The sequence below is a fragment of the Asterias amurensis genome, chromosome 14 (assembly GCF_032118995.1).
Source record: "Asterias amurensis chromosome 14, ASM3211899v1".
NCBI lineage: Eukaryota > Metazoa > Echinodermata > Asteroidea > Forcipulatida > Asteriidae > Asterias > Asterias amurensis.
In genome coordinates this window covers 7,229,929-7,242,949 of record NC_092661.1, presented here as the reverse complement: position 1 = coordinate 7,242,949, position 13,021 = coordinate 7,229,929, and the positions used below count along the sequence as shown (strand labels likewise).

The following is a 13,021-nucleotide window of genomic DNA, read 5'->3' as shown; positions in this document are numbered from 1 at the left end:
TGTCAAGGAATCTTTGGTCAGGGGACCAGACTAGACCGTGGGTAAACTAACCGAGCTGGCCCCCTGATGCGTAACATTTGACAGCACTTTTTGGTTTTCGGCTCGATCTTTCGCAATTATTGTTGATCTAAACAATTCGATATCAAATTCAAATCCATTTGCCTTTTACTGCTGTCCAAATCGCCGTCATATTGAAACTTGTGATCGCAACTTCTGAACGGGTCATTTTCTCGAACGTCACGGGAAAATTATTCCGCGTTTTTCAGCTTAAGAGTTGCATTCCTGATGTTTGCTACATTGAATAGCTCAATAATTGTATTCTTCCATGACAATAACATGTCAGCTTCTTCGGGTCACGGACGGATGGGAGATTTAACCGAGTCGTCGCGCGTCCGCATTGGACTTTCTGTTCTGGCTCGGTTAAACTGACCTGGTCAATCTTTGGCACCTTTGGCTCAGTTAAACTACCCATTCGGTTCGGGTAAGTTCTGGGAGGAAAACTTCCTGGGCTGTTCGCATTGGAATTAAAATGGGTAAGTTATTAGCTTACCCAAATTAAGTCCAATGCGAACAGGGCTATAGCTGACATTTCTTGTCACTTGTTTTGTATAAGCCTAAACAATTAAAATCATTATAACCAAAATACAAAATATTTGAATTATTTCTGGAAACTTTAGGCCTAAATTGAACAATAATATTTTGTTATCAACTGTTTAAAATAGAAATCGAATAACCACGATGACACTTGTTTTAGTATGTGATTTTGCAGTGTCCGATTATCGTTATGTAGTGCACAATGAGAATACATTTTATGTGATCGTCCGCTCCTTAAAAACATCGCATCATAGACCTACCATTATTATCCTTTTATTTGTACTTTTATAAAGATATCAATAGATTCTGTCCCCCCACCCACTTGCCCCCCCCCCCCATAATGGCAGTGTACACTTCTTCTGAATCATTCTCCATCCCCACATGGGGAACACCGAATCTCCAGCGGACAGATGGTACTCACACTGTTATTATCAAGTTAATTAACACATCTAACTAATAATAATATGGTTATATCTCCTATTGATTTCACTTACTTGCTATAATCAATGGTGAAACATGTCAAAAATAATGCGCTATAAACGCTATAATTAATTGGCATGTGCCTAAATTGGCAAGTTTGGACGGGAGGACTGTCGAAACCATCAAGCCGCCGCGTGCCTCCCGCGCAAGTGCGCCCTCTAGTGTGCCATTTGTCGAAAATTTAGCAAACATGGCGGCCAGCACAGCAAAACTTGACGGGTTGACCCAAAATGAAGCTCATTTTACCACTTTTATGGAGGAGGTTTGTGTTTATCTATATTTGTCGAGTGTCAAAGAAAAATTTCTTTATCCAACCGCCACCTTTTATAAAAAATTAAAATAATCATAACGGGTAAATTACATACTATAATAGGCCCTAGTTCATGCTAGTTAGTAGTTGGTTATCCTCCATGGTTATACGACTCGGATCGCCTCCGCCGTATTGTTAAAAAAAAAGATGGCGGCTGGATCTGGATTCAGTCTCAACGTGTTTTCAAGGAATGCCAGTCAACTCGCCCCAGCGCCGCACACTAGAAAGTCGCTCCTAGCAATATTACACACATTACAAAATCGCCCCCTCCCAATGCTTAAAAGTCGTCGCCCCTGACAAAGTCGCCCCCCTCCCCCCCCCACCCTTCATTTACAATCGAAGACGCTTTGTTTTTATTTAAATTTTATTTTAACAACAAACATGACAAACAGAATCTATCTTCTGTCTAACTAAAAAACAATATAAATCTCATGCTAACATTAACAAAAGACCAATATTCATAACTGGGCAGCTGTATTTGCATGGATAACATTCCGTATGGCGCCACCACTTTTTCACTCATTTTCACAAAAAGGGATATCTCATTGAGGTAAACTAGATACCTTTTTATTTCATACCGAATGAAAAAGTGGTGGCGCCATTCGGAAACTTTTCCAACAGTGTCATTATATTTTTTATTTCCTAAATAAGTTAATTCTCCAAAGCACCATCATAATGCCTTTTTCTGGTCGACTTTATAGGGGGGCGACTGTGTTGTGTCGGGCGTGACTTTGAGCAGAGGGGTCGAGATTGTGTGCCGGGCGACTTTTTGCTAGGGGGTGACTTTATATGGGGCGACTTTGCTGGGAGTGCCTTTTTTTCAAGAGTCCCTTGTCACTTCAGTCTCACTCTCAAGACTAAAATGGAGTTTACTAGAGTTGGCTTGTCCTTTTACGCAAGTGTACTCCACATTAGAATAGTAGGGCAATCTAGTTTCTATTCTACACTTTACACAGCTACATGTAGTGCAGAAATTGGCGCTTGCACGTAACGAAAGCCATGAAATTGTTGGGCCCTGGTCAGCGAAAAAAAACCACAGTGGAAATAATGGACAATGTCATGTGATTGGAAAACTATTCCAAAACTACCCAAAAAACTACAAACTGAAAAACACTGCAAAACAGGCTATATAGATGCATGTTCACTAGGTGTTGTAAGTTTTCGGGTTCATCCTGACATAAATAGATATCCAAGGTAATCACTGTTTGCACTGTATTCAACTTGTCCCAGTCCTCCCTTCACTAGGGAGATTTCGGGCTGATGGATGCGATCTTTGTTAAATTCACACACATTGTAAGTGGTGTTGGACTCGGTGACAAGTGTATCAGGGCTCTTCTATCTAGCCATACTTTTGTAGCTATAGTAAATCGCAAATGGTAAAAGAAAACATAGTTGTAAATCTCTATTTTTTATTTAAGCTTGTTTACAAACGGTTAGAACTTCATCTTATTGACTTTGTCAAAGAGCCATTACAAAAAAAAAATGATGTGCAATGTAGTTCAAAGGTTTTAATTTCAAAGGATTGCGCCATTTATTATAAGCTTTACGTGCATGCTTTCCTCTTTATTAGTAAAACTATGAGGTTAATATACTAATCTCTCATTTAGGTTGATGCTCTGAAGGCTCAGTTGCATTTCAAGTCAATGCACCCTTCAGAAAGGCAAGTTCATTGTGTTCTTCTTTTAACAACAATCAAAATCAAGCTCTGTCTCGGAACTGGGCCATGGCCAAAACAAAATCAAACCTGAAAAACTTGACTATTTAAATTAATGGTCATTTTCATCATCTCGATACGCAACCATTATAAATAGACATGTTGCATTGCTGCTCCTGCATGCAGCCACCTTGCCGTTATTGGCCCTTTCGCTCACCAGCAACTTTCTGTTCAGCAAACATATGCAGGAAACCAGTTGCACTTTTGCATGACATGGTAATTGGGCTGGTAACGTTTTGTCTTAATGGCACAATTGATTTGTGCTGAGCTATTTTTGTGCTTAAAAATAAAGCTACTGGAACAGGGCCTATGTATTTAAAGGCTGGATGCATGTGACAAATGACTTGCAGGAGTCTTACTTAAACGAAACTGCACTGTGGTTAATGCTACATAATGTTTACTGAAAACAGTGGTGTTGTTTTGTTTTGATTGTAGGTGAAGGCTATTGAAGAACGAGATGCTGTACTGACTCCAAAACAACAAATAGATAGGTTACTACGGCCAGGTAGCACCTACTTTAACCTCAATCCCTTTGAGGTAAACAAAACACACCATCCACAAAACTCACAATACAAGATTTCTAACCTGGGTTAGAACTTTGGTCAAATTGTGTGCGTCAATTCTGTTAAACCATGGAGGAAGGAAGAGAAGGAGCTCGAACTTGGTACCGCGGTCGTTGAACGACACCTCGTAATCACCCACATACCTTATACAAACAATGGGCGACCTAGTATTTGAGTTTGCGTGTGTGCACTTGGTTCTTCACTCAACTATGGTGTCGTATGTCGTATGGATATAATACAGAAAAAACAACTTTTTTGAGACCTGATAAAATTTGAGGACACTTTCGCCCACCAAATCGAAAAGCACCATTGAATACCAACCACCCTCGTGTGCTAATACCCAAATTTTGAACCACCGCTAGTGACCGGAAAGTTGCAAAAATGTAAAAATATGCTATGATATTTCCATGTAAACACCACAAACGGTAAATGAAAACGTGTTTATTCACAATTCTTGTCTCCAATGATTCAACTTTACACAAAAGCAACGGTGCAGACTGGTGGTACCACACCTTCCGTACAAAGAGATCTAATCGCGCTCACTAATCGGCTGTCCAGCAGGAGGTCTCCTGTCTTTTTCCACTGGTCAGACAGGGGCATTGTCAGGGTGTTCTTTTGTTACTCTGCGGTTTTGCGGGTCGTTCGAGTTCCTTCTCTTCCTTCCTTCATGGTTAAACCATGCTTTTTTACGGAAAATAATGAGGTGATTTGTCTTTAATTGCTAGTTCTTAACTTTGAAACTTTTTTTAATGATTTCTCAGAGGATGTCTGTCATACTGTAAATGCCATGGGATGATTAAATAATCTGATTCTTTTTAGTCACTTAAATCACATACAAATATGTTAAAGACACTGAACACTATTGGTAATTGTCAAAGACCAGTCTTCTCACTTGGTGTATCTCAACATATGCATAAAATAACAAACCTGTGAAAACTTGAGCTCAAACGGTTGTCAAAGTTGCGAGATAATAATGAAAGAAAAAAAAACCCTTGTCACGGAAGTTGTGTGATTTCAGATGCTTGATTTTGAGACCTCAAATTCTAAATCTGAGGTCTCAAAATCAAATTCGTGGAAATTTACTTCTTTCTCGAAAACTATGTTACTACGTTGCTTCACAATGTTTTATACTATCAACAGCTCCCCATTGCTTGTTACCAAGTAAGGTTTTATGCTAATAACTATTTTGAGTAATTACCAATAGTGTCCACTGCCTTTTAAAGTATATACTGGCAATTATATATTGGTAATTTCCAGCAGGTTGGCTGTAGATGTTAAGTTGCATAACATACACAAATCCTAAAAGATTATTTGTTGTCACCACAGGTAATCCAGGTTCCTCCTGACATGGGCATTGATGATATCAAGAAGAAATACAGAAGGGTAAGCCGAATGTTTAGTTTATTCATGTCTCAATGAATTGCATTGAGCATGGGGTGTGGTGGCCGAGTGGATTAGAGCATCAGACTCGAGTTATAGTGGTTAAGTCATCGGGATGTGGGTTCGAATCCCGGTAGTAACACTTGTATCTTTGAGCAAGACACTTAACCACCCAGGGGTAAAATGGGTACCTGTGAGGGCAGAGATGGTTTATGTGAATGATTAGCTTGGGAGTGCGGTAACTCGCAGCACCGGCTGTATACTCTCCAGGGAGCTGAGATGGTTTTTATTAAGGTCAATGTAAGGGTGTATGTGGTTGTATGCTCCAGCCCCAAACACTAGGTGTTATGAAATGGAATACAAGATTAGTGTATATTTCATTATATGATTGCATTTATAAAACTTATTACAAAAACAGCAACACTAACTTCAATTTTTTTTGTCATCTCAGTTGTCTATCCTGGTTCATCCGGACAAAAACATCAACGACAGAGATCGAGCCCAAAAAGCTTTTGAAGGTAAGGGGATCTGAGCCACATTGACACACACCACCCATACAGTTGTATTGAATTTATATATTAACAAAGTTGAGGATTGGTTGTAATATTATGCAAATATTGACTGCTTCGAGTGCTATAGTTAAAACTATGGAACCCGAGAAGATCCGGGGATCACCCTGGATCACCGAGGGAGTCAGAATTTTAACCATAGCCAAGTAAAAGCAGTCAGTATTTGTTTTATAACGCCCCAACAGACTACATGTATTTATCATCCTCGTACACATAACGATCGTACGCACGTTTCAGATACACAGGTGACAACTGATTGGGTTTGAGGTGGGTAAAAAGACGTCTGGGTACTAAACGCCCGACGACTATTACACGGAAAACGACGCACTATCACACGTCCGCCGTTTCTAGTAAAACTAAGACATATCATGTGACGCGCTCTAAACCAATGAAAAGGCAGAATATTTGTAAGGGGTGTTATAATATACACACATTGAATGGCAATGAGATAACTTGTGTACGTCTATTCCCCCCGAGGGATTTTGAGTGACTAGAAGAGGGACCTGTTTCCCAAAGGCTGAAGGCCGAGAGAAATAGGTCCCTCTTCTGGTCACTCACAGGCCCGAGTGGGAATAGACGTGCACTAGTTACCAAATTATGCCAGTCAATATGTGTTTTGTAACACACCTCGGTCTTAAATGTAAAATAGAAAAGAATGGAAATTTTGTATTTGCTGATCACTGTTCACGTCAAGAGAGGGCGCTGTAACCAGGCACTTATTTAAAAGACTAGTGCGTGATCACTAGACTATATTATTTCACCCGACGTGACCGTGTTTCAGCCAACCAGAACACAGAACAAGCAATAGGTGTGTTATAAACTTTTAAAGTTTTTTTTAGTAGCAACTAGTTTGACCAATTCAGTACCCATGTGAGTGTCAAGTAGTAGCAGTTAAGATCAAAGCAAATTGTATAAACAATGATTGGAACATCCTCACTGTACAAACTTGATTCAAGTTTGTTGTTTTACTTACAGGACCAAGTATCAGTCAACATGAATCAATGGTCATGAACCTTGGTATTGGTTATATACCAAAACTATATACACTTTCAATGTATATCTTTTTGTGTCAGAGCAAAATTGTTGTATCACAAAAAAACGGTGCATCAGGCACAAGAATGCTCTGGGTGCGTACTTATTTTTTGTGTGAACGAGACACAAATCTTTTTTTGCACTAAGGATATGTAATTTTCTATAGTACTTATATGTAACACATGTGAATGATAAATATGTCAACTGAGTTGAGTAGTAAGGCTCTGTTATTTTGTCTGTAGTTTTAACCAATGCTATGAAGATAGTTGAGGATGAAGAGAAGAGAACAAGCATGCTAGCCATCATTCAAGAAGCCAAAGAGAAAAATGAGTTCTTGGTAAGACTGTTTATATACCAAGTTACCCATAGCAACAGAAAACATTGACTTCATGCAAGCCCATATTGTACATGGCCCAAGGTAGGGTCATACATTGGTAAATAGGTACTCCAAAAAATGAATGATCATAAAGACTAACTTGGTGAGAAGCACTGCAGCTGTTGATAGTGAAAAATATCATGAGAAAGTATTTCCTTCAATGGTTTGGATATTTGTTCACCCCAAAACATTTGACGCTGAGAAATGATTCACGTATGAACCATGAGATTCTGAGCGTTGTGTCCATTTGCAAATGCTGCGGCCAGAGATGAGGTTGGTACCCTGTTTCACTTAACCAAATGTGGATGGGTTCAACGTGCTGGTGAAATTACCACAACAGTTTTTGAACTGTTTTCTCAGTGAAGAGACACTGTATACAGCTGAAACTTCACATGTGACTTTTTATAATATCTTTTTTGAGTTTGCCTATAAATCAGCATTAGGGTGATGACAACCAATGGATGACCCTACCTTCACTCAACTTATTATATGCAGCAAAAGAGGACAAATCTCAAAACTTGCTTAACTGTTTTTATATAAAGCTTGAATATGTTGATATCATTTTTAAAGGTTTTTAAACTTTCTAGTAATCTTGGTTACCATAAAATACCTTAGACTTCACCTTTTCACTATCTTTAATAAACAAAGATGACATAATGTTTGAAGCAAGTGCATTGAGAGTCGTGAATTTCTACAATAGATGTAACTAGCAGGCAGGCAACCTCAGAACAAATCAGCTGATATCTGCCCGTTTTTTTTTTATGCACTTTGGCAATGAGCCAACTTGACTGAAAATGTTTAAAAGTAACTGTGAACTTTGGAGTCAATGTATTTGTAATAGTGTACTGTGCAAACATTGGTTGATTTATTGATGGTTTTGTTTTGCTACAGTTAGAAGAGAAGAGGAAAAAGAGGAAGAAGGAAGGTCAGTCCACAGAGATTGAAGAAGATGATCCAGAGAAGGTTAGCCATTGTCCCAGATGGGACATCATTTTTTCTTTTGTTTTAAGGGAAGGTTACCAGATGTGGGCCTGTGTAGAAATAAATAAATAGCATACGGGATATACAGCTGTCGATATCAACAAACTCTTCCTAACTTGAGATTAATCTTAGGACTTAGAACGAGTTAAGTTCCATAACCATAGTCGTTAGGACGCATTGAACCCATCCTAAAGTTTGGACGACTTACTTGTCCTAATCTTTCATGAAATCGGCTGCAGGCGTGTGATTTCTCAGGATATTTCTTGATTTCAGGATTTTCTCAAACCTCCTTGAGCCATCCAGTTTTCTTGAAAGGGAGAAAGAAATATTGTATATTGTCTACCAATCTGTAGTTTTGTATTTTTGAGTTTGTAAACCTCCTGGTTTGTAACATTTTGCAGGATCTGATGTAAAATTCATTTCAGTGGACAGGTGGAAGTAATTAAATTTAAGAATTGGTAATGATGCACAATATTATTCACTGTAGGGGTATAGGGATGAATCCAGATAAGATTGTTGGGAATGGGTATAGGGATGAATCCAGATCAGATTGTTGGGAATGGGTATAGGGATGAATCCAGATCAGATTGTTGGGAATGGGTATAGGGATGAATCCAGATCAGATTGTTGGGAATGGGTATAGGGATGAATCCAGATCAGATTGTTGGGAATGGGTATAGGGATGAATCCAGATAAGATTGTTGGGAATGGGTATAGGGATGAATCCAGATCAGATTGTTGGGAATGGGTATAGGGATGAATCCAGATCAGATTGTTGGGAATGGGTATAGGGATGAATCCAGATCAGATTGTTGGGAATGGGTATAGGGATGAATCCAGATCAGATTGTTGGGAATGGGTATAGGGATGAATCCAGATCAGATTGTTGGGAATGGGTATAGGGATGAATCCAGATAAGATTGTTGGGAATGGGTATAGGGATGAATCCAGATCAGATTGTTGGGAATGGGTATAGGGATGAATCCAGATCAGATTGTTGGGAATGGGTATAGGGATGAATCCAGATCAGATTGTTGGGAATGGGTATAGGGATGAATCCAGATAAGATTGTTGGGAATGGGTATAGGGATGAATCCAGATCAGATTGTTGGGAATGGGTATAGGGATGAATCCAGATAAGATTGTTGGGAATGGGTATAGGGATGAATCCAGATAAGATTATTGGGAATGGGTATAGGGATGAATCCAGATCAGATTGTTGGGAATGGGTATAGGGATGAATCCAGATCAGATTGTTGGGAATGGGTATAGGGATGAATCCAGATCAGATTGTTGGGAATGGCCACGCTTAAAATCTGGCCTGACAAGAGTGCTACTCAACTCAATAATTTGAGCTGTATTGTACCGAACTGTATTAATAGGTACCGTTCAAATTCCTGTCATCAGTTTCTAAGGATGCCAATAAATATACAAATTTTATTATAAGAAGATTGTAAAGAATATTAATTCGTAATTTTTTTATTCATCCTTGGTTCAGAATTATATTAAATTTCCAAACAGGTTTTCAAACCTTTACGCACTGAGCTTTGATGTAGGAGGACCTTCAAAATACAAAACACCTGTAAGGTACATTTGACATAACTTGACCACAGCAATGAAAATGATGTTCTTCACCATTTGTTATACGTGTAGTACTACTAGTATTAATAAAGGCAAAAGTAATGTGGCTGAATTTATGAAATATAGAAAACTGAAGAAATAGGGATTTACAGTGAGATCCTTCTCCATGATGGCCAGTGCAGAAGTGTCATCAAGACATTTTACTCTGTAACCCGTTGTATCACACAAGACTAGAATTTCACTTATTTGTAAAAATTCTGTAGATTTCCAAATGAAAGAATGCCTCAGATGAGGCACTCAACATGTTGTACATTCCGACCGGTTTTAAACAAATTGACATGGTACAGTAATTACTTCTGTTCCAAACAGTTTAAAGAAACTCTTTACAAGACCACAGTGAAGCTTTTTGCTGACTATGAGATCCGTCGAAGGGAGCTTGCTGAGCGAGATGCAGTACTCAGAAAACGAGAACGAGAAGAAGAGATTGTACAAGAAGAGAAAGTCAAGAAGCAAAAGGAGTGGGAGAAAGAATGGGAGGTAGGTCTCGTCACGTGACCATCCCAAGTGTAATCTCACACTACACAATTCCCCACATTTAAAGTCTTTGAATACCTACTTGTCACTTATCCATCAACATATCCACTATGGAATAATTTGTGCGGTTTGATGATCGTGCAGGATTGGTTTAGCACCCGGACAAAATTTAACCTTGTGGAGAACACTGATAAATCCATTCACAAATGAAATAAAAAGGCTTGTCAACTATGCCTCTCTTTTTTGGGGAATGTTTTCAAAGTTTGTTGATGCTGTACAGTTTCAAGACAAAAGGTTGAATTTTTGTTTTACTTTTTACTTGTATTTTGAAGTTCCGACTAGAACCAGAGAGATGTTTTGTCTTGGCAGTGGACACTATTGGTAATTACTCAAATTAATTGTTAGCACAACAAATAACTTGGTAACAAACAATGGATATGTGTTGAGAGTATAAAACATTGTGAGAAACGGCTCCCTCTGAAGTCTGTAGTTTTTGAGAAAGAAGTAGTTTTCCACGAATTTGCTTTTGAGACCCCAGAATTAGATTTTGAGGTCTTGAAATCAAGCATTTGAAAGCACACAACTTCGTGTGACAAGGGTGTTTTAACTTTCATTATTATCTCGTAAGTTCGATGACCGATTGAGCTCAAGTTTTCACAGGTTTGTTATTTAATGCATATGTTGAGATACACCAAGTAAGAAGACTGGTCTTTGACAATTACCAATAGTGTCCAGTGTCTTTAAATACTGGTTAGGAGGAAGAAGGGCATTTGAGCTTTGGAAAACTCACTGCTTTGTTTTATGGCTGCAATCAAACTTGAATGAAGGTGCACAAAATCTGTATCAAAATATGCACATTATAGGCAGTGGACACTGTTGGTGATTGTCAAAGACTAGCCTTCACAGTTAGTGTATCTCAACATATGCATAAAACAACAAACCTGTGAAAATTTGAGCTTGATCAGTCATCGAACTTGCGAGATAATAATGAAAGAAAAAAACACCCTTGTCACACAAAGTTGTGTGTGTTTATATGGTTGATTTCGAGACCCCAAGTTCTAAACTTGAGGTCTCGAAATCAAATTCATGGAAAATTACTTCTTTCTCGAAAACTATGGCACTTCAGAGGGAGCCGTTTCTCACAATGTTTTATACCATCAACCTCTCCCCATTACTCGTCACCAAGAAAGGTTTTATGCTAATAAATATTTTGAGAAATTACCAATAGTGTCCACTGCCTTTGATGCATGTTTCGATACAGATTATGTGCACCTATGTTGTTAATGTCAGTATGAAAGATAAATCAAGACCATACTCTTAGGACTTAGCTGTACAAGTCACTTGTATAGCGTTTTTATTGTTTAGGATTGAAATGAATTCACTCTTACACAAAATCACTCATGTACACGAAGTATATACACCTTTTGATTGTGAAAAAGTTTTTCATCATGATTTTAATTTGTTTTGCAGAAAAGCCGAGATGACCGAGTAGAGAGTTGGCGAGATTTTAAGCAAGGTGGGAAGAAGAAGAAGAAAATAAAAAACAGAATGGCATTCAAACCACCCAAGCCCAAACTAGAACAAAGATGATATTAACTACTTCATGATAAACACTGTAAATATTTCTTCAAATTTAAAGTACAACGATAGTTTGTAGATGTGTTGGTTACTTTGCAGGCTGTTAACTTTTTGTATGAATACCTTTGATTTGAAACTTTGAAACTTTGGAAGTATATATAAACAAGGTGGGGGCCAGTTGAAACTTGAAGCTGATTGCTTTCCAGGTAACATTAATCTGAAATGGCTAGAATGTGATGAATGTTTCAAGCTTGTTGCATTCCTGTCAATACCACTGATGTTTCATCAACTTTATTTGTTTGGACTAATTTATCCGTCTAAATTCATCAAATCTAGACAAGTTTGTATCTGACAGTTAATTAGATTCAAAATAGGTTCCCATTGAATCATAAAAGCTTGACAACACAGAAAGGGATCTCTTGATGAACTGATTCATTGCCCTTATAGACAAATTGTTTTACTCCTTCTGAATTATCTGAAAGTTATCCATAGTTTAAATGGGCAGTGTTTGTGCACGGTATCATTACACATGAACAATTCTGGAGTTTAAATTTTTCATGATATGTAATGTCACGAGTTAGCATGGATTTTTGCTTTTGGCATTTTGTACTTAACATTAATGAGGGATCGTCTCTTGACAACAATTTGTGCTAACCCTTTAAGAACATAATGATGACCATACTAGAAGAATTGAGCAGGAAAGCAGAGACATGAAAATTGGCATAGAATTTGTTTCACCAAGAAATAAAACAATAAAGTACCTGTACACAGCCAATAATGTGAACAGAAAACCTTACAGGTCCTGTTTCATGACATTGCATTCTTTACTTCTATATATATCAGATTAGCACCAAATATCCTAGACTGGGCCCCTGCCTTTATTCTCAAGGATAAAGACAGGTATATGCTACTCAGATCCAGTGATTCTATTGGATAATAAATGACAAACGTGCACAGTGACATGAGCTTCCCATAGATGCCCAAGCAGTACACTCCTATCACGTCCGCCATAGAAATTGAGTGCATATCTCTAATGTGAGATGAATGTAGGTCAAAAGGTGAATGTACACGCCGGGTGGAGGCCGGTCTCTGACGTTATTCACGCGTTATTTGTGTGACGTCAGATGTTCAGGCTACAAATATCCACAGTAGTGCCAATGCTTTTGCTTTAAAGGCATTGGACACTATATTGGTAATTACTCAAAATAATTATTAGCCTAAAACCTTAATTTGTAACTTAGTAGTAGGGAGAGGTTGATAATATAAAACCTTGTGAGAAACGGCTCCCTCTGAAGTGGTGTAGTTTTCGAGAAAGAAGTAATTTTACAA

At 38.2% G+C, this 13,021-nt stretch overlaps 1 protein-coding gene across 1 annotated transcript; it reads left to right on the top strand.

The window, feature by feature from the left end:
* Nucleotides 1–1,254: 1,254 nt before the first annotated feature.
* On the top strand, nt 1,255–12,488 carry LOC139947563 (dnaJ homolog subfamily C member 8-like). The gene is made up of 8 exons (XM_071945506.1): nt 1,255–1,336; nt 3,534–3,635; nt 4,988–5,044; nt 5,493–5,559; nt 6,885–6,979; nt 7,910–7,981; nt 9,950–10,117; nt 11,585–12,488. Exons 1-8 carry the CDS (start codon nt 1,265–1,267, stop codon nt 11,702–11,704), a joined length of 753 nt encoding a protein of 250 aa, XP_071801607.1. The 5' UTR covers nt 1,255–1,264; the 3' UTR covers nt 11,705–12,488.
* The last annotated feature ends 533 nt before the right edge of the window (nt 12,489–13,021 follow it).